General features: G+C 43.9%; 1 protein-coding gene and 1 pseudogene across 2 annotated transcripts; both read left to right on the top strand.

Annotated features, from left to right (window-relative positions):
• Positions 1-260: 260 nt before the first annotated feature.
• Positions 261-4096, top strand: LOC125316365 (annotated as a pseudogene).
• On the top strand, positions 459-17769 carry LOC125316367 (putative calcium-transporting ATPase 13, plasma membrane-type). 2 transcript variants are annotated; one of them, XM_048284553.1, is made up of 3 exons: positions 459-578; positions 14405-14976; positions 15429-17767. In XM_048284553.1, exons 2-3 carry the CDS (start codon positions 14650-14652, stop codon positions 17709-17711), a joined length of 2610 nt encoding a protein of 869 aa, XP_048140510.1. In that variant the 5' UTR covers positions 459-578; positions 14405-14649; the 3' UTR covers positions 17712-17767. The 2 variants fall into 2 exon arrangements, with proteins under 2 accessions (XP_048140510.1, XP_048140506.1); XM_048284549.1 differs by lacking the exon at positions 459-578 and having other exon boundaries at positions 14287-14976; positions 15429-17769.
• The last annotated feature ends 3778 nt before the right edge of the window (positions 17770-21547 follow it).

Below are 21547 nucleotides of genomic sequence, written 5' to 3' on the forward strand. Positions count from 1 at the left end.
CCGGCCATCCCCCACCCTCGCCTGCCCTTCTCAATGATGGTTGAGGGCGGCGGCGGCGACGAGAGCTTTTCTCTCTTTCTCTATCGCTCTCTCTTTTTAATTGATTTATCTATCGTAATTTATCTTATTTTTTTTAAATATAATTCGTATTAAAAATAAATTTAAGTCAAAACGGAGGCAAAGTCGGTTGATCTCACGTTATAAAATGCATGCAGTTTGTCTCCCGACATATATTGCAAAACCAAGCATCAGAGCTTTTCTCCCTGTCTTTTGCTATTTGCATTGTGCCACCCTTACCTCGTTCGAGGATCACGAGCCCCTGCGTCTCTCTTTCGAGCGATGACGAGCATTCTCCGTGGCGACTTCGTTCGCTACGAGGTCTCTCTCGACTTGCCTGCTGTGCGCAAGTTCGCCAAGCAATGGCGCTTGGCCTTCGCCACCATCTATTCCTACCGAGCCATCACTACGTCCGCAAAGAAAACAAGGAAATTCCCTAGAAAATCCCCTTCCTACACTTCGATTTCGATCCCCGATCTGGCTCGGAGCGCTCGCTCTGATCATCCAGGCTCCCTCTTCCACATTGATCAGTCACGGCTCACCAAGCTAGTCAACGACAAGGACCTTGGCCACCTCCGGGAATTCGACGGGGTCGGGAAAGTCGCCTCCACACTCGAAACTGATGTCTCGGCCGGGATAAGGGGCGACCCCGACGACGTCTCTCGCAGGCAAGATGCTTTTGGCGTCAACTCATACAAGAAGCTGCCCACCAAGGGCTTCTTCCACTTCGTGTTCGAGGCTTTCAAGGACCTCATGATCATGATTCATCTTGTTTGCGCCGGGCTTTCGCTCGGTTTTGGGATCAAGGAGAATGGGGTCAAGGAAGGCTAGTATGATGGCGGGAGCATATTCGCCGCGGTGTTCCTCGTGATCACCGTGTCGGCCGTGAACAATTACCGCCGGAACCGGCAGTTCGAAAAATTGTCTAGGGTGAGCGCTAACATTCTCATCGATGTGATAAGGAAGGGTCGTCGGCAGCGGGTTTCCATGTTCGAGATCGTCGTCGGAGATGTCGTTTGTTTGAAGATCGGCGATCAAGTTCCGGCAGACGGACTGTTCCTGGACGGGCATTCCTTGCAGGTATGGATGACAATTTGTACTGGTTCGACGCATTAGATTTTTTTTTTTTTATCAGAACGCATTAGATTAGATATGCATATTAACTCACGTTGGTTCCCTCCAGAAATATGTGTATAAATATGAGCAAAGTTTGAATAATTAGCCCAAAAACTCGTAGAAGAGCATCATATTCTGCCTGATGCCCGGCAATTTTTCATTTGGATAGTCTTGATTCTATGACAAAAGGGGAAAAGTAATGGTGTTGATATTCTAGTCATAGTAGAACAAACTCTGTCGAAAAAAAAAAAAAATCTACTGGAAAAGGTTAGGTAAAAACATAATCCATTTGTTCTTGTTTCGTGATTGTTCATGTTTCGTTTTTCTTTGCTTCAAGTTAAGACCAGAATGCTTCGTATTGTGTAATCCTAGCGTCCCTAAACCATGTGCGACGTTTGTGTTGTCAATTTAGGTTGATGAATCGAGCATGACCGGGGGGGAGTGATCACGTAGAAGTGAACCGCAATGAGAATCCATTCCTGTTCTCTGGAACAAAGGTCGCTGATGGGTATGCTCAGATGCTGGTTACCTCTGTCGGCATGAACACGACGTGGGGCGAGATGATGAGCACTATCAGCCGCGACAACAGCGAGCAGACCCCTTTACAGGCTCGGCTCAACAAGCTCACCTCGTCCATTGGCAAAGTCGGCTTGGCAGTCGCTTTCCTTGTTCTCGTGGTCCTGCTGATTCGCTATTCACGGGAAACACACAGGACGAGAACGGGAACCGGGAATATGTTGCAGGCCAAACCACGGGTGGTGATATCATGAATTCCGTGGTGGGCATCATCATGGTGGTCGAAATTCCTTTAGGCTTGCCGCTCGCGGTAATCCTCACTCTTGCATATTCGATGAAGAGGATGATAGCGGATCAGGCCATGGTGAGGAAGCTTTCGGCCTGCGAGACAATGGGGTCGGCCACCACTATTTGCACCGACAAGACTGGCAGTCTCACAATGAACCAGATGAAGGTGACGAAGTTCTGGGTCGGCCAAGACTCCCAGGCAGAAAACGCCTACTCCTCTGCCTCCAAGTATGTCCTGGATTTGATTCAGGATGGGGTCGCTTTGAACACCACGGGCAGCGTCTATAGGCCGTCTTGGGGATGTGAGTATGAGTTCTCGGGTAGTCCGACCGAGAAAGCAATTCTATCCTGGGCGGTTTCACAACTGACCGTGGACATGGAGGAGACCAAGAAGGGCTGTGAAGTCATCCGAGTCGAAGCCTTCAACTCGCAGAAGAAGAGAAGCGGTGTCCTAACAAAGAAGAGCGTGGACGACACATTCCATGTGCACTGGAAAGGAGCGGCAGAGATGGTCTTGGCCATGTGTTCAAGCTTTTATGACGGGTCGGGGATAGAGAAAGATTTGGATGGAGATGAAAGGATGAGATTCGAGCAGATTATCCAGGGGATGGCGGCGAGCAGCCTCAGGTGCATCGCTTTTGCTCATAAACAAGTCTCCGAGGAAGCAATCAAAGAAAGAAAAGACGGGAAGAAGATCCAAGACGACAGCCTGACATTACTGGGACTGGTCGGCATTAAGGACCCGTGCCGTCCCGGCGTGAAGAGTGCCGTCCAAGCTTGTCAGGACGCGGGAGTGAACATCAAGATGATAACGGGAGACAACATCTTCACCGCTAAGGCCATTGCTGCAGAATGCGGGCTTCTCAGGCCCGGGGATGATGCCTTCAATAGAGCCGTCGTGGAAGGAGCTGAGTTCCGCAATTACACGCCCGAGGAGAGGCTTCGAAGAGTCGAGAAAATCCAGGTCATGGCGAGATCCTCGCCTTTCGATAAGCTTCTCATGGTTCAATGCCTGAAGCAGAAAGGTCATATGGTTGCCGTCACTGGGGACGGCACGAACGACGCACCGGTCCTCAAGGAAGCCGACATTGGGCTCTCGATGGGCATCCAAGGCACTGAGGTTGCCAAGGAGAGCTCCGACATTGTCATCCTCGACGACAACTTCGCCTCTGTGGTGACGATGCTGCGGTGGGGTCGATGCATCTACAATAACATCCAGAAGTTCATCCAATTCCAGCTCACTGTGAATGTTGCGGCCCTTGTCATCAACTTCGTGGTGGCAGTCTCCTCCGGCGATGTCCCCCTGACAGCAGTCCAGCTCTTATGGGTGAACCTGATCATGGACACGCTCGGCGCCCTCGCCTTGGCCACGGAGCGACCCACCAGGGAGCTCATGGAGAAGCCCCCCGTGGGCTGGACCGAACCACTCATTACCAACATCATGTGGAGGAACCTTGTGGCCCAAGCAACATACCAAATGGCCGTCCTCCTCACTCTACAGTTCAAGGGCGAATCGATCTTCGGCGTGGACGAGGCGGTGAACAGGATGCTGATATTCAATGCGTTCGTCCTGTGCCAGGTCTTCAACGAGTTCAACGCAAGGAAGCTGGAGAAGAAGAACGTGTTTGAGGGCGTACACAAGAACAAGCTGTTCCTCGGGATCATCTTCGCGACGGTGGTCCTCCAGGTGGTGATGGTCGAGTTCCTGAAGCGGTTCGCCAACACGGAGCGGCTGAGCTGGGGACAATGGGGGGCGTGCGTCGGGATCGCGGCCATGTCTTGGCCTATCGGTTGGGTGGTCAAGTGCATTCCGGTCCCTGATACACCAATCTTCAGCTACTTGGGATTGAAAAGCAAGAAGCTCTGGAGGAAAATTGTGCGCGGAGAACATTAGCAACACTAATTAGTTCTAACTCGATTCTTTTCATCCTGTGAGGAATGTGTAATCTATCGATTGGTCTTTTGAGTTTTGGCACGGGTCAAAAGATCGAGCTCGGCTTATCTGGGCTCGGCAAATTGAATGGCTCGACGCCAAAGCCCGAAACTATTATTTTAGAAATTTTCATTTGTACATTTCATACTTTAGATTTTTTTTGTAAAATAAACGTTTCACCTAATATATTGTTGAATCCTTAGCCCCGCCAATGTCCAAGTAAAGCATGCAAGTTCAGACATGAGCATGAAGAAACCGACGAATTCCATAGCACGAGTGGCCTTCATAGAGCCAAGGATGCGAAGGACAAAATCATGAGAAAAATTGCGTGAAGAACAAAGTGACTGAATCGAAATTAATCGCGTGCGTAGACTATGTCAAGGCAAGGAATAAATTCATAACACCGTCAATCATAAATTTCTAATTAACTCAATTCAAGTCGGGCATTATTCTCTGAATTTGGAACGCAAACATCGACAGCATCGAACATCTAGTTTACTAACAGAGCGGTCGAATGACACGAAAAGTGAGTTTAGGTGACCTAAATTTTTTGGTCTAAACTTTGTTTTTTTTTTTTTTTTCGGTCATCGTGGACTACCATTGTATTGCAAAACTTAGGTAATCCGAGTGTATTTCTTTGTATGCATTTTGAGGACATCTGGAACTTTTCTAGGGACTGTTTGCCACCCCGGACTTAAATAACACGAGTTACATGTCAAAAAAGAGGTTTAGAAAGGGATTGATTGAGACTGAAATCTAGGACGTAGATTTTAAATGGTGTTGGAAACCTCAAAAGACTTTTCGGGTCTCAAAGAGACTCTTCGTAACCCAAGTTCATCTTGATACTTGAAATCTAGGGGGTTGTTACCTAAGAAATTATGTCTATTTATTGTTGCTAGTCTTTCAAGATAGCTTTGAATGTTATGAATCTAGACGTGTCTATTCGTATGTCTAGAGTAGACGTAGAGTCATATCTTAAGCTTATAAATAGATGTGCATTGTAATCATTTTGAGTATGAGTGAATAAACTTTATTTCCAAATTTCCTTCTTTAAACCTTTCGGTATCAGAGTGTTGCGCCTCCGAGATCCAACATTTGGTATCAGAGCTAGTTTGGCCGGTTTAGCCAGTTTGGCTAAGTTTTGTAAAATCTATCTCGAGTGAGATGGCTTCTGTGAGTGGTGCCGGGATGGTCCAACCTCAAATCCCAAGGTTCGATGGGAAGAATTTTGAGCATTGGAAAATTCAGATGGAGGTGCTATTCGGGTTTCGGGAGCTGACCGAGATTATAGAAGAAGGATTCGTGGAGCCAGAAGCGCCAGCAGATTTGAGAGCGGAGGAGCAGAGGACGCTAAAAGAAAATTGTAAGAAAGATCGTAAGGCTCTCTTTTACATCTTTCAAGCAATAGATTCGTCAATCTTTGAAAAAGTGGAGAATTCGAAGATGGCAAAAGAAGCTTGGGACACTCTCACCAACATATACAAAGGCGTTGAGAAGGTCCGGAAGGTTCGACTTCAAACTCTTCGTCGACAATTCGAGCTCCTTCGGATGGAAAAGTCGGAGTCCATTTCTGACTATTTCTCACGGACATTGGCTCTTGTCAATCAAATGAAGGCCAATGGTGAGACTATTGTTGATCAACAGATTGTTGAAAAGATACTTCGAACTCTAACTTTGCAGTTCGAATATATTGTGACTTCCATCGAAGAGTCACGTGATCTCTCCATCTTGTCCGTCGATGAGTTGGTGGGCTCTCTACAAATGCACGAGCAGCAACTCAAGGAGAAATCCAAGACGGTGGAGGAAGCTTTGCAAAGCCGGTTGGTGTTGCCCGGTGAAAAGAAGAATCTTTCTAATCAAAGGAGAGATTCAAAGCGGCACGAGAAGTATGCTGGACAACGAAAAGATAAGTCCCTTATTCAGTGTTTTAATTGTAAAAAATATGGGCACTATAAATCTGAATGTCGAAGTAGGAAGATTGGTGGTCAAAAGTTTCATGCAAATGTAGCAAGATCTGTCGATAGACATGTTGATGTTGATGGTGATGGTGAGCAAGATAATGCTCTTTTATTCACGTGTAATTCTACGGTGGAGAACCAGAAGAATGTTTGGTACTTAGACACCGGATGCAGCAATCACATGTGTGGCGCGAAGGAATTGTTCTCGAAATTCGATGACACCTTTCGTTCGGAGGTGAGGTTCGGAAATAATACCAGAGTTCCTATCATGGGAAAGGGGACAATTAAAATCAAGGCAAAAGATGAGTCGGTTCAAAGCATTTCCGACGTCCATTATGGTCCCAGTCTTCGAGAAAATCTCCTAAGCATGGGACGGTTGTCCGAGCGAGGGTATCACATGACCATTAATGATGAACTTTGCACGGTTCATAATGGCAAAGGAGGGCTGATTGCAAAGGTAAAAATGGCTCGAAATCGACTTTTTACTTTGTATATTAATTATGCTACGTCATGCTTTAGTGCCTCAGTGCAAGATTCGACATGGCTTTGGCACAAGCGGTTCGGACATGTGAATTTTGACAGCTTGAAGCTGTTGTCTCAAAAGAAGATGGTACGTGGACTACCCGAAATTTCTTCTCCGAAGAAGATATGTGAACCATGTGTTATTGGGAAGAAGTGCAGAGAAAGCTTCCCTTCGGGAAAATCATGGAGAGCTTCAAGGCCGTTGGAGCTAGTGCACTCCGACCTCTGTGGACCGCTCGGTGAGTCGTCGAATTAGGGGTACAGGTATTTTGTTACCTTCATCGATGACTTTAGTCGAAAAACATGGGTTTATTTCTTGAAGCAAAAATCAGATACCATCGATGCTTTTAAGGAGTTCAAAACCTATGTAGAAAAACAAAGTGGGCACAAAATTCAAATTCTTCGAACCGATCGTGGCACAGAATACTTGATTGGAGATGGTTTCTTCAAGCAATGCGGCATTAAGCATCAATTAACAGCACGGTATACTCCTCAACAGAACGGAGTAGCGGAAAGAAAAAACCGCATTATTGTCGATATGGTACGTACCATGCTCCATTCCAAAAATTTGCCTAAACATTTTTGGGTGGAGGCGGTTGACTGTGGTATTTATTTGTTGAATCGATGTCCTACTAAAGGTCTTGAGTTCAAGACTCCGGCGGAGGTGTGGAGTGGTCGAATCCCTTGAGTTCAACATCTTCAAGTGTTTGGGTGTATTGCTTATGCCCATGTTCCAAATGAGCTTCGCAAGAAGCTTGATGAGAAGAGTGAGAAGTACATCTTTCTCGGTTCTGGTAATGAGATAAAGGGTTATCGGTTGTATAATCCTATAACGAAGAATGTGGTTATCAATCGAGATGTCACTTTCGATGAGGAAGCTGAATGGACGTGGAACACGGAAGAAAAGAGGCAGTTTCACTTTGTCGTCGATGAGGAGGAGTCGGTTCAACCCAATTCGGATAGTCAATCTGAACCAGCAATGGGTTTGATGCAGCCTAATTCGACAGCAGAGACTCAATCGAATTCTGTCGAAAATTCTGTTGACAATCTTGTCGAAAATATTGTCGAAACATCCTCACGTCCACGGTGAGAACGAGTATTACCTGCTCGTTTGAGGGATTGCACTTTGTCGAAAGATGATGATCCCTCCGATGAAGAAATTATCAATTTTGCTCTCTTTGCAGATTGTGATCCGACACACTTTAAGGAGGCTTCCCAAGATGATGGTTGGGTTATTGCTATGGATGATGAGATACATGCGATCGAGAAGAATGATACGTGGGAACTCACGTCTCTTCCAAAAGGCAAGAAGTCCATCGGCGTGAAATGGGTCTATAAGACCAAGTATAAGCCTAATGGTGATGTTGATCGGTTGAAGGCTCGCCTTGTTGTCAAGGGTTATAAATAGAAACCCGGGATTGACTATTTTGAGGTATTTGCTCCGGTTGCAAGAATGGATACTATTAACATGATTTTTGCCTTGGCTGCTCAAAGGCGTTGGAAAATCCACCAAATGGATGTCAAGTCCGCGTTTCTCAATAGCGTACTTGAAGAAGAGGTGTATGTGGATCAACCAGAGGGCTATGTCAAGAAAGGACAAGAGGGCTTAGTCTATAAATTGAAGAAAGCTCTTTACGGCCTCAAACAAGCACCACGAGCCTGGTATACCGGAATTGATTCTTATTTCATGCATCATGGCTTTATTCGCTGTCCATATGAGCATACCTTATATGTCAAGGTTGGCTTGACTAGTAAGTTGCTCATTGTTTGCTTATATGTCGATGATCTCATATTTACTGGAGATTGTCAAGAGATGATTTGTAACTTCAGGAAGGCCATGACTCGTGAGTTCGAGATGGCGGACATGGGTCTCATGTATTATTTTCTTGGCCTTGAAGTCACACAATCGGAGGATGGTATCTTTGTTTGTTAACAAAAGTATGCCAAGGATATTCTTGAGCGTTTCAAGATGGCTACTTGTAAACCAATTAGCACTCCAATGGAGGAAAGATTGAAGTTGACAAAAGACGGAAGTGGTTCCGAAGTTGATCCCACTTATTTCAAGAGGTTAGTTGGGAGTCTACGATATTTGACTTCTACTCGGCCAGATCTTGTTTATAGTGTTGGGATGGTAAGCGGATTTATGGAGACTCCTAGACAATCACACTTGCAAGCGGCAAAAAGGATTCTTCGATACATTAAAGGTACTATGGATGATGGTATATTCTACAATTCTTCTAATGATTTTCAGCTTGTGGGATATACAGACGGTGATTGGGGAGGCGATATTGGAGAAAGGAAAAGTACTTCCGGTTATGTTTTCTCTTTAGGAAATGGAATTTTTTCTTGGTCCTCAAAGAAGCAACAGGTGGTTGCTTTGTCCAAGGCAGAAGCAGAATACATAGCAGCGGGTTATTATGTAACTCAAGCAGTCTGGCTACGTTCGATGCTCGCTGAGCTACGTCATAAGCAGGAGCATGCGACGGTGATTAATTGTGATAATAAGTCAGTCATAGCCCTTGCAAAGAATCCGGTCTTTCATGGAAGAAGCAAGCACATCGATATAAAGTATCACTTCATTTGAGATCTAGTGAAATCCGAGGAGATTGTGCTACAGTATTGCAAGTCGGAAGACCAAGTGGCTGACATGTTCACGAAGCCGTTGAAGACAGACTCCTTCCTTAAATTCAAGAGGATGATAGGCATGGTCAAGATGAGCTTGGTTTAAGGGAGGCTGTTGGAAACCTCAAAAGACTTTTCGGATCTCAAGGAGACTCTTCGTAACCCAAGTTCATCTTGATACTTGAAATCTAGGGAGTTGTTACCTAGGAAATTATGTCTATTTATTATTACTAGTCTTTCAAGATAGCTTTGAATGTTATGAATCTAGACGTGTCTGTTCGTGTGTCTAGAGTAGACGTAGAGTCATATCTTAAGCTTATAAATAGATGTGCATTGTAATCATTTTGAGTATGAGTGAATAAACTTTATTTTCAAATTTCCTTTTTTAAACCTTTCGATATCAGAGTGCTACGCCTCCGAGATCCAACAAATGGAATGAAGTTTCAACAAGGAAAGAATCGTATCCTACAATTCCAAAGCAAAGAGTTGCGATTTTAAATGGGATGAAGTTTCCTAAGAAGTCTCTTCATTAAAATAAAATAAAAAAAATGCCCATAGGGCATGTTCTTTTCATTTAAGCTCTATTTTGTTTGTATTATTTAAATCACTCATTTTCGCGAAACAAACGGAGCTTTAGGTGCCTCCTTATATGTCGCATCAACAGCCATACTAGACTTCCCTCGACTAGCTTCCCTCGACTAGCAGGTCCCCCAATCAATCTTCTTTGAAGCCATATATTCTCGATTATCTTGATGATCTCTCCATTATCCACGACCCAAATAATTGAGGGCTGTATTGCTTCAAGCCTCGTAAGCAAAGCTCTACGGCCCTCAAGATGGGCAAGTGCCTTTTCCTGCATGCCAGAAGTCGTAACGACGATTATCTGCCAAGCTTGCTTTCCCAGAATGACTTTATCAAAGTCACCAAACCTCTAAACACCAACCCGCAAATGTGCTTTTTTTTTTTTTTTTTTGGTTCTGTATTTCAACACATTGGATTTCAGAACATCTATGTTCATTAGTGTAAAGAGGATATTAGGCTTATGTTGCTCTTCCGTACTAATTCGGTTACCGTGATGAGATATTTAGATGGGAATTAGTTAGTACAGGAGGTCGATTTGCCATCGACTCATGTCTAAATGAAATACGATCGAGTACGAGTCATTCATCTCTTTAACCCAAGCTAACGTAGAATTTTGAACAGCTTGCATTTCTAGTGGAAAGAATACGTTATGTGTTTAGCAACATAAAAAAAATTTGAATCTGAGTAATACACAAATCACTCGATTCAAACTGAACATCTCACCCAACATTTCTTGTGCTCCAAAATCGGGGAAAATTGATTAAAAAGTGTTAAATCTATTATATCGCGGTCGGTTCAGTTCTAAATTGTTTAATTTGGTCGATTTAGTCCAAAATTTTTTACGATTTATCAATATAGTTCTTCAAACTAATTTTGACAGTCTTGATGATTTTTACAATTTTTTTTTCAAATTTTCTGAAATTTATATTGTTTTCCTTTTCTTGTCTTTTTTCTTTTTTTCCTATTTTCCTCCACAGCTTGCCAAGCCTAGGTGATGGCCGACGGCGGTAGCCTCCCGACTAGGGGTGAGCATGGGCCGGGTGGGCCGGGTCCAAACCTAGACCCCGAAACCGACCCTGTTATAACCGGTTCCTGGTTTTTAGAACCGAGAACCGACCCCGTTTGTCTTGGAACCTATTTTGGAACCGACCCTGTTTTTCGGTCCGGTTTTGTGGTCTACCCGAGAACCTGTTTTCCTTTTTTTTTTCATCAAAATAATATGAGCATTGATGAAATGAGCAAAAAAAATTATAATACACCAAAAGCAACAATCCAAAAAATAATAATAAATAATAGTATGATTCACAAAAAGCAACAAACCTTGATATAAAAAATAAAAGTTGCAATCCATCAAAAGCAACAATGATCCTCCGTAACGCTGAATTAACATAATGCAAATCTTTCTATCACACTTCAATTTTCGTTATACCCATTAAAAAAGAACTGAAATTGTAAGATTCAAATAACATGCTAAAAGACACAACATTTAACGCACATGAACCAACACTAGAAAAACTCAAACACCACGAGCATAAAACCAAAATCATAGTTATTTGGATACTACATTATGGTGTCTTTTTTTTTTTAAGTAACTAAAAACCGTTTCTAAAACCGGTCCGGGTGGGTCTTCACCTAGAACCGGAAACCGAACCGGTTTCAACCGGTTCCCAAAAATTGGAACAGAAACCCGGACCGGTTTGGGCAAAAACCGATTCCCGACCCTGTTTTTCGGGTGGGCCGATCCGGGTTCCGGGTAAACCCGGTCCGGTTGCTCACCCCTACTCCCGACCCTCGCCCATGGCCAATGACCTCCAGCAACCAAAGTCGAGGTCCCGGTGATTGGCAAGGGAAATATAAAAATAGAAAAAAAAAAAAAAAAAAGGAAGGAAAGAAAATAAATGGAAGAAACTAAAAAGAAAAAAAAAATCAGCAAATTTAAAAAAAATGCAAAAATCGCCCACATCCAACTTAGGTTGTGCCATGTACGACGAGTAGCAAAGGGAAATAGAAAAAATAAATAAAATAAAAAATAAATGAAAGAAAAAATAGAAAAAAGGAAAAAGAAAGGAAAGAATATAAATGAAAAAACTAAAAAAGGAAAAAACCAGAAAATTTAAAAGAATTGCAGAAATCTAGGTCCTGCAATGTACAATGACTGAGGGAAATAGAAAAAGGATAGAAAATAACTGGAAAAAACTAAATAAATCAAAAAATTTGAAAGAATTACAAAAATTGCCCACGTCAACATAGATCATACCACGTAAGATGACCAACAGAGTAAAATAAAAAATAAAATAAAAAATAAAAGAGAGAAAGAAAATAAATGGAAATGAAGAAAAAAAGAAAAAGAATCGCAAAATTTACAAAAATTGCAAAATTCACCTATGTCAGCTTGAGCCGTGCCACGTTGGACAACAGTATCCAAATCAGTAATTTCCGACCGCAATGGATCGGAAGAACTACATTGGTATACCGTCAAACGGTTTATAACTAAATTAGTCAAATTGAGAATTTATGGTTGAACTGACTGACGTACAATAGGTCTAGGATTTTTTTGATAATTAACTTCTCCAAAATGTGACAGAAAAAGTACAGATATATGGAGCATTTTTGTACGAAATTCTCTTGGACCCTGACTCCCAATGCAAGTGAGCTCAACTCAGACTAGATAGCATGCAGTACGCCGGCTCCGTTTGTGCTTCTGATCAACTTCCAAGGAGATCGACGAACATGTAATAGTCGAGGTGCACTTGACATGGTGAGCTCGATTTTGTTGGGAAATTAGTTGCCTCGAAGCCTATTCAAACGGCCATGAGCAGGTATAGTGTTGAGATTTGAGCGTACGAAACAGAAAGATGTCAATAGACAAGCGGCTCTGCTGGTGAATAGACTGGGGATGTGGACGCAAGTATATGCAGGATTCGACTTCCGCGCTCTGCAAAGAAGCATAGCAAAGTTAGAGATACGAAAAAAAGCACACACAAAAAAAGAAAAAGATAGAAAAAAAACCAAAAAGACAACAAAAAAAGAAGGAATTTTCTTTGGAACAAAAAAAGAAGAAGAAGAAGATTTGCCAGAACAAAATCACGGCGATGGAATTCGAAAGATAAAAACAATTAAAGCAAGTTTTCGCATAAAACAATAAATTAAGATGATAGTTAAATCCTGTTTATGCTGGATTGACAAAAGGTGTCTCAAGGCATGTAACTTTTTTCAAATTGTCGTTTTCGATGTAACTTTAGACATGTCTATAAATTCTTACATGCACTATATAAACGTGTCTCGGAAGCAAAAGCAAAAGGGCAAAAATCACCAGCTATTTTGTATATAAATAGGCATTACTAATTAATGCTCCGTTTATTAGAAAATACTTTCATAAACATGATTACTTTGGGGGTGTGGGCGTGGGCGTGGGCGTGTGGTTTCTTCTACACGGTTTGCGGCAATTACCCCGACAATCATCGAGGCATCCGAAGCCGGACATTGTCTTGTCACCAAAACAAATACTTTGTCTATGGAGTCCGATAATGAGTGTGTAATATGGAACTATTAGTCCAAGCTTCCATTTCTAGTGGTATCCATAACTGAGACTTTTATTTTTCGTTAATGTTTTATAATCTTTGTGTGCATAAATATGAGATATGATCAGTGAATTGTAGCAGTAAATGATGGTCATTAGAAGTGATAATTCATTGCATGGTTCAATTAAGAATACATGTATAACCTAGGTATGCATGGAAAGTTCTAAGTTCTAAAAAATGAGTAGCCGCTTTCAACGAATATGTTTTAGAAATTTGTATAGACCTTAGAATCGCTCACTCCTATGACGTATCTCTAAGTGAGCACGTCAATTCAAGTGCTGGACCGCTGGTTATAAAAGCAAGCATTTCATAATCTAATTAGGGAATAGGGGGATTTACTTTCGCATCTTTAGTAATTACAAAACGAATTTCAACTGTTGGCATGAAGTGTTCATACTAGAAGCTATCAAAAAAGTATTGTCCCCTATTTTAAAGATTCCTTTTGGTACCACCATTTTGCATGGATAGGTTGAATCGACGTAAAGAGAGCGTGTGCGTTGGGAATGGAGAAAAGAATTCCAGGAGGGAATGTCCGAAGTTTTTTTTTTCCCCCGTAATGTCCAAAGTTGAATGGGAGTTAATTAGGTACAACAACAAACTTGAGATGTCGCGAATCATTTCGGCAAAGATGGGTCCCTCCAGCGTGCCGTTGGTTGAAAAAGTGGGAGTAGAATCTCTGAGCGCTTCCCATAAGAAACTATTCTTCGGACCTCAATCCCAGTCATTTTAAAGCTTGGTCTCGTATCGAATAAGTATATACTTGTGTATGTACGTCTCTGCTCTTCTCTATAATGGTTGTATAATCGTGCTCAGTTTGCATTGGAAGTAAGTTAATGGATGCACAAGGAAAAGGACCGACGGAAGAAAGTTATAAGACAAAACATCGTGTTGGAGACGTCTAATCTCGGGTAAACTTCTAGGAAATGTCGCGCCTGAGTCCACTCGGATAAGGGGTTCGGTTGATCTCACGTTATAAAATGCATGCAGTTTGACTCCCGACATATATTGCAAAACCAAGCATCAGAGCTTTTCTCCTCGTCTTTTGCTATTTGCATTGTGCCACCCTTACCTCGTTCGAGGATCACGAGCCCCTGCGTCTCTCTTTCGAGCGATGACGAGCATTCTCCGTGGCGGCTTCATTCGCCACGAGGTCGCCCTCGACTTGCCCGCTGAGCGCAAGTTCGCCAAGCAATGGCGCTTGGCTCGGAGCGCTCGCTCTGATCATCCGGGCTCCCTCTTCCACATTGATCAGTCACGGCTCACCAAGCTGGTCAACGACAAGGACCTCGGCCACCTCCGGGAATTCGGCGGGGTCGGGAAAGTCGCCTCCACACTCGAAACTGATGTCTCGGCGGGGATAAGGGGCGACCCCGACGATGTCTCTCGCAGGCAAGATGCTTTTGGCGTCAACTCATACAAGAAGCCGCCCGCCAAGGGCTTCTTCCATTTCGTGTTCGAGGCTTTCAAGGACCTCATGATCATGATTCATCTTGTTTGCGCCGGGCTTTCGCTCGGTTTCGGGATCAAGGAGAACGGGGTCAAGGAAGGCTGGTATGATGGCGGGAGCATATTCGCCGCGGTGTTCCTCGTGATCGCCGTGTCGGCCGTGAGCAATTACCGCCATAACCGGCAGTTCGAAAAATTGTCTCGGGTGTGCGCTAACATTCTCATCGATGTGATAAGGAAGGGTCGTCGGCAGCGGGTTTCCATGTTCGATATCGTCGTCGGAGATGTCGTTTGTTTGAAGATCGGCGATCAAGTTCCGGCAGACGGACTGTTCTCGGACGGGCATTCCTTGCAGGTATGGACGACAATTTGTACTGGTTCGACGCATTAGATTTTTTTTTCTTTTGTCAGAACGCATTAGATTAGATATGCATATTAACTCACGTTGGTTCCCTCCAGAAATATGTGTATAAATATGAGCAAAGTTTGAATAATTAGCCCAAAAACTCGTAGAAGAGCATCATATTCTGCCTGATGCCCGGCAATTTTTCATTTGGATAGTCTTGATTCTATGACAAAAGGGGAAAAGTAATGGTGTTGATATTCTAGTCATAGTAGAACAAACTCTGTCGAAAAAAAAAAAAAAATTTCTACTGGAAAAGGTTAGGTTAAAACATAATCCATTTGTTCTTGTTTCGTGTTTGTTCATGTTTCGTTTTTCTTTGCTTCAAGTTAAGGCCAGAATGCTTCGTATTGTGTAATCCTAGCGTCCCTAAACCATGTGCGACGTTTGTGTTGTCAATTTAGGTAGATGAATCGAGCATGACCGGGGAGAGTGATCACGTAGAAGTGAACCGCAATGAGAATCCATTCCTGTTCTCTGGAACAAAGGTCGCTGATGGGTATGCTCAGATGCTGGTTACCTCTGTCGGCATGAACACGACGTGGGGCGAGATGATGAGCACTATCAGCCGCGACAACAGCGAGCAGACCCCTTTACAGGCTCGGCTCAACAAGCTCACCTCGTCCATTGGCAAAGTCGGCTTGGCGGTCGCTTTCCTTGTCCTCGTGGTCCTGCTGATTCGCTATTTCACGGGAAACACACAGGACGAGAACGGGAACCGGGAATATGTTGCAGGCCAAACCACTGGCGATGATATCATGAATTCCGTGGTGGGCATCATCATGGTGGTGGAAACTCCTGTAGGCTTGCCGCTCGCGGTAATCCTCACTCTTGCATATTCGATGAAGAGGATGATGGCGGATCAGGCCATGGTGAGGAAGCTTTCGGCCTGCGAGACAATGGGGTCGGCCACTACTATTTGCACCGACAAGACTGGCAGTCTCACAATGAACCAGATGAAGGTGACGAAGTTCTGGGTCGGCCAAGACACCCTGGCAGAAAACGCCTACTCCTCTGCCTCCAAGTATGTCCTGGATTTGATTCAGGATGGGGTTGCTTTGAACACCACGGGCAGCGTCTATAGGCCATCTTCGAGATCTGAGTATGAGTTCTCGGGTAGTCCCACCGAGAAAGCAATTCTATCCTGGGCAGTCTCGCAATTGACCATGGACATGGAGGAGACCAAGAAGGGCTGTGAAGTCATCCGAGTCGAACCCTTCAACTCGCAGAAGAAGAGAAGCGGTGTCCTAACAAAGAAGAGCGTGGACGACACGGTCCACGTGCACTGGAAAGGAGCGGCAGAGATGGTCTTGGCCATGTGTTCAAGCTTCTATGACGGGTCGGGGATAGAGAAAGATTTGGACGGAGATGAAAGGATGAGGTTCGAGCAGATTATTGAGGGGATGGCAGCGAGCAGCCTTAGGTGCATCGCTTTTGCTCATAAACAAGTCTCCGAGGAATCAACCAAAGAAAGAGAAGGGAAGAAGATCCAAGAGGACAGCCTGACATTACTAGGACTTGTTGGTATTAAGGACCCGTGCCGCCCTGGTGTGAAGAGCGCAGTCCAGGCCTGTCAGGATGCGGGAGTGAACATCAAGATGATAACGGGAGACAACATCTTCACCGCTAAGGCCATTGCCGCAGAATGCGGGATTCTCAGGCCCGGGGACGATGCCTCCAATGGAGCCATCGTGGAAGGAGCTGAGTTCCGCAGCTACACGCCTGAGGAGAGGCTTGAGAGAGTCGAGACAATCCAGGTCATGGCGAGATCCTCGCCTTTCGATAAGCTTCTCATGGTTCAGTGCCTGAAGCAAAAAGGCCATGCGGTCGCCGTCACTGGGGATGGCAGCAACGATGCACCGGCCCTCAAGGAAGCCGACATCGGGCTCTCGATGGGCATCCAAGGCACTGAGGTCGCCAAAGAGAGCTCCGACATTGTCATCCTCGACGACAACTTCGCCTCTGTGGTGACGGTGCTGCGGTGGGGTCGATGTGTCTACACTAACATCCAGAAGTTCATCCAGTTTCAACTCACGGTGAACATCGCAGCCCTTGTGATCAACTTCGTGGCTGCAGTCTCCTCCGGTGACGTCCCCCTAACGGCGGTCCAGCTCTTATGGGTGAACCTGATCATGGACACGCTCGGCGCCCTCGCCCTAGCCACTGAGAGGCCGACCAGGGAGCTCATGGAGAAGTCCCCCGTGGGCCGGACCGAGCCACTCATAACTAACGTCATGTGGCGGAATGTTGCAGCGCAAGCAACGTATCAAATGGCGGTCCTCCTCACTCTACAATTCAAGGGCGAATCGATCTTCGGGGTCGACGAGGCAGTGAAGCAGACACTGATATTCAACGCGTTCGTCCTGTGCCAGGTCTTCAATGAGTTCAACGCGAGGAAGCTCGAGAAGAAGAACGTGTTCGAGGGCATTCACAAGAACAAGCTGTTCCTCGGGATCATCTTAGTGACGGTGGTCCTCCAGGTGGTGATGGTGGAGTTCCTGAAGCGGTTTGCCGACGCTGAGCGGTTGAGCTGGGGCCAGTGGGGCGCGTGCATCGGGATCGCCGCCGCGTATTGGCCTATCGCTTGGGTCGTCAAGTGCCTTCCGGTCCCCGATACACCAATCTTTAGCTACGTCGGATTCAAAAGCAAGAAGCTCGTGGGGAAAATCGTGCGCAGAGAACAGTAGCAACAGTAATTGGCCCTAACTCAATGCTTTTCATTGTAAAGGTGTATTGAATTCGAAACTGATGTTTTTCTTTACCCAGAATCTCCTTATCTTGTAATCGATCGATGTAATTGGTTCAATTCAAAGAAAGCATTCATTGAGAAGAGAGAACCGATCCACTCACAACCAACATTATGAGGAGAAAATCTGGTAACTCAGGCATCGTACCAGGTAACAGTCATTTTGATAGCGCAGTTCAAGAATGAACAACATCCCCGCTCGAATCGACAGGTCGAGGACGCATCAATCTTCTCCACTCGCATCTTGTGTTGAGTTCTACAACCTAATACGAGGAAGGTTGAAGGGATCAATGTAGTGAAAGGAAATGATTACATGTAGACCAATAGGGTCGGATCATACATGGTCCAACCCAAATTGATTGATTAAACCGTTTACGACTCGTTTATGCAAAGTGTAATTTTTTTAACCCATACCTAATCCGACTCATATTACTAAAACACTTTTATATTTGATCCAATCTAAAAATACTTATAAAAATATTACTAAATCATTCCGGACAAGTTTTATCATTTATATAATTTAAAAAAAAATCCGTTTTATTTTTTTTCACAATTTGGAAAAAATAATATGACTTTTCTATTTTTATTTTTTCGATTATTTCTTCTAAGACCGGCGAGAGCGGCCCTCGCCGGCTTCATAGGGAAAAAAAAGTAAAAGAAAATGTACATACCTCTTAAATGGGTTGTCAACTATGAAGCACCGACGCGCCAAACCCCCCCGGCGTGTCGGTGTCGGACACGTGTCGGACACCGACACGCGGTCAACGCGTGTCGAAGATCCGACATCCGGTCAACGCCAGCGACATGCCGGGGACACGCGAGTCGGCGAGGAGAGAGGGCGGGGAAAAGCAGATCCGAAGGGCAGAGAACGGTAGGGGAGGGGGAAGAAGAGCGTCTCGGGCCATGAGAGAGATGAGGGAGGAAGCCGGCGACGCGCGGCCAGTGCCTGAGCAGGGAACGGCCTTCGTGTGCGCCGGAGCAGAGAGAGCGAACGAGCCGTAGGACAGAGGGAGAGAGCGCCGGAGGAGAGACGAGCAGCAAAAATCATAGTGGTCGACGTCGGGCTTGGTTTAGCGGGACAGAGAGGAGTGACACAGAGGAAGGGCTGTGAGATTTTTTAAGGAAGTAAAGAGACAGAGGGGTGGGGGGATATTTTCTCGCAGAGAGGAGAGAGAGGAAAAGTGTGAGATGTTTTCGGTGATGTTTTCAAAAAGTAAAGAGAGAGAAGAGGGGGAGACAGAGAAGAGAGGGAGAGAGAGAGGGAGAGAGGGAGGAGGAGAGAGGGGAGGCGCGTGTCAGAGGTTTTTTCAAAAGTAAAGAGAGGAGGGGAGAAAACGTGAGAGAGGAGGGAAAGCGGGTAGACCGCATATTACAGGATTTTTTATTGTTTATTTATTTTCTAGGCTGATTGAGATCAAATGACGAGAGTGTTCATGGCATAAGCTTTGTTTTTATTATAAGAACTATTTTTGTAAATTTTTCATTTTATAAAAAATTATAGAAATAATAATATATCATACATATATAAAAATATATTTAATATACAACGTATCTCCAACGTGTCGAAAATCTCTATTTTTTAGAAATGACGTGTCGTATCGTGTCGTGTCACGTGTCCCGTATCGATGTCGGTGCTACTTAGCCTATAACTTCTTACATGATTTATATAAACGCGTCTCGGAAGCAAAAGCAAAAGGAAAAAAATCACCAGCTATTTTTATATAAATAGTCATTACTAATTAATGCTCCGTTTGTTTCGCTAAAAAAAATATTATTTAGAAAATACTTTCATAAACACGATTGCTTGTATCGCCTCAAATAATTAGTAAATTAAGAATGTTCTAATCATCGACGACGATTTGTGTCCAACAACTGTCATGGACGATGAAAATATTTCTCGGCCATTCCTTTGATAGGCGATTGTAAACTAATGATTTTAGGAAAACATTAATTTTTCGCGAAACAAATAGAGCCCGAAAAATCCCTAAGTGTTAGGATGATAGCAGAATGCCGGTACTTGAAGATCACCAAAAGGGAGCCTGAGGCTGTCGAAATATATCAAATCGGATGCATTTTTGCTCGAAAGTTTAAGCCGACGTGTCACGAGCCAAATACAATGTATCATTAGTGGCACACCCGGGGGGAGGGGGGCGCGTCGTGTCGGTGTCCATGCTGTGGAATTTAAGAAAACGCGTCCGACAGCCAATGCGAGTCACGCTCACGCATGACCCACCGACCTTTGCCTCGTTTATTTCCTTTGCGCGTATGGCCTCCCACAAAATGTTGGTTCCTTCCTCCTACTTACATGAACAGTAAAAGCCTGAGAGGGATACCAAAAAAAAAAAAAAAAAAATGGGAATTTCGTCTCGAAAATAAGGCTCCACTTTTTTCGCGAAAAATAAATTGTTCGAAAAATATTATCAGGAAAATGCTCGTTTGTATCGCTTGAAATAATTAGTCAATTTAATTTTTTTATTATCAATAACAATTCATTTCTAAGCATCTTCTTGGAGTGATGAAATAATTTCCGTTAATTAATTTTCGTAAGCGATGCGAGCGATCGATTTTAAGAAAATATTTTTCGAATCATTTATTTTTTGCGAAACAAACGGAGCCTAAATACCTTGCGAGGATGAATTTCGCTTTTCTAATGTCGAGAAAATTAGAAGTTCAAATATTTGGAAGCTTATAAAAAAAATCTCATTTAGATTCATAATGAATTACAAATTCATTAAATTTTGAAAGCTAGAATGATTTTTTTTTTTTTTGTTGGGAAATTTAAAGGGGCTTATTTTTTTTTTTTTTTTTTTTCGGGTCTCTCGTGGTCAAGAGCCACTTGCCACCAAACCAATGTCCTTGCCAAGTTGCCGATGGGTAAATGCCATTGGGGTCACTTTCTTTTTTCTCTCTCTCTTTTTTATGTTTTAGTCATTTTTGCTTCATCTCTTTTTTTTTTTTTTAGGCCCCCACAGCCCCACTTGTGTTTTTTGCTCAAATCTTAATGTGATTTTGGTCAATTCCATGGGCAAGGCAAATTTTTTAATGTACATATTAAGGGTGCGCAGTGGGGCCGATTCAACAGTTCGGTCCAAGTTCGGTTCTAAGGAGAACCGTTCTGCAAACATGGAACCAACCTAGGACCGCTTCAATTCCGAGTTCCATGTCTACAACTGCCGGTTCCATAAGGGAGCCGACTCAAACTGGTTCAACCTCATATCATAGTCGGAGGCGATTTCGACATTACTTGGTATGAAATCAAATCTGAAACCCTGTTCCATGTTTTCTCATGATAAAGAGATGATCCCCATGACAATGCGAAAAGGGAAAAATGACAAAGTAGAAGAGAGAGAGAAAAAAGGCCTTTTGTTTTCGACTGGTTGCCCACTCTCCTTGGTGGGGATGTGAACGCTGTTAGGTTTTCCCAGCACGACGAATTCCATCACCACATTCAAGTCAGACACAAGTCATAGCTTTTGAAGATTGTTACTCCACTACGTGCGAAAGGCCCAAACCTCTTTTACACGCATTGTCGAGGTTCCGCTTTTTTACTCCATGTGTTCATAATTATGCCCACCATATCTTTGCTGATATCTTTCCAAGAAGATAAATATTTCTCATAGATTTTCTCTTTCCCTTTTCGACTCAGCCCACCTAGATTGAAAAATTCTCAAATTCGCAAAGTACCCCACAAATATGATTTTTGTCAATCAAAGGAAGATGCAGAATATTTTAGAGGGACGATATCTTGAGCATTCATAGATGCGTGCACCATCATAG

This window comes from Rhodamnia argentea, chromosome 1, assembly GCF_020921035.1.
Source record: "Rhodamnia argentea isolate NSW1041297 chromosome 1, ASM2092103v1, whole genome shotgun sequence".
NCBI lineage: Eukaryota > Viridiplantae > Streptophyta > Magnoliopsida > Myrtales > Myrtaceae > Rhodamnia > Rhodamnia argentea.

Excerpts from the sequence above, each read along its gene's own strand:
- LOC125316367 (XM_048284549.1), top strand. The coding sequence starts at position 14,287 with ATGACGAGCATTCTCCGTGGCGGCTTCATTCGCCACGAGGTCGCCCTC. Across the intron at positions 14,977-15,428 it reads CGGACGGGCATTCCTTGCAG|GTAGATGAATCGAGCATGAC; the intron begins GTATGGACGACA and ends TTGTCAATTTAG.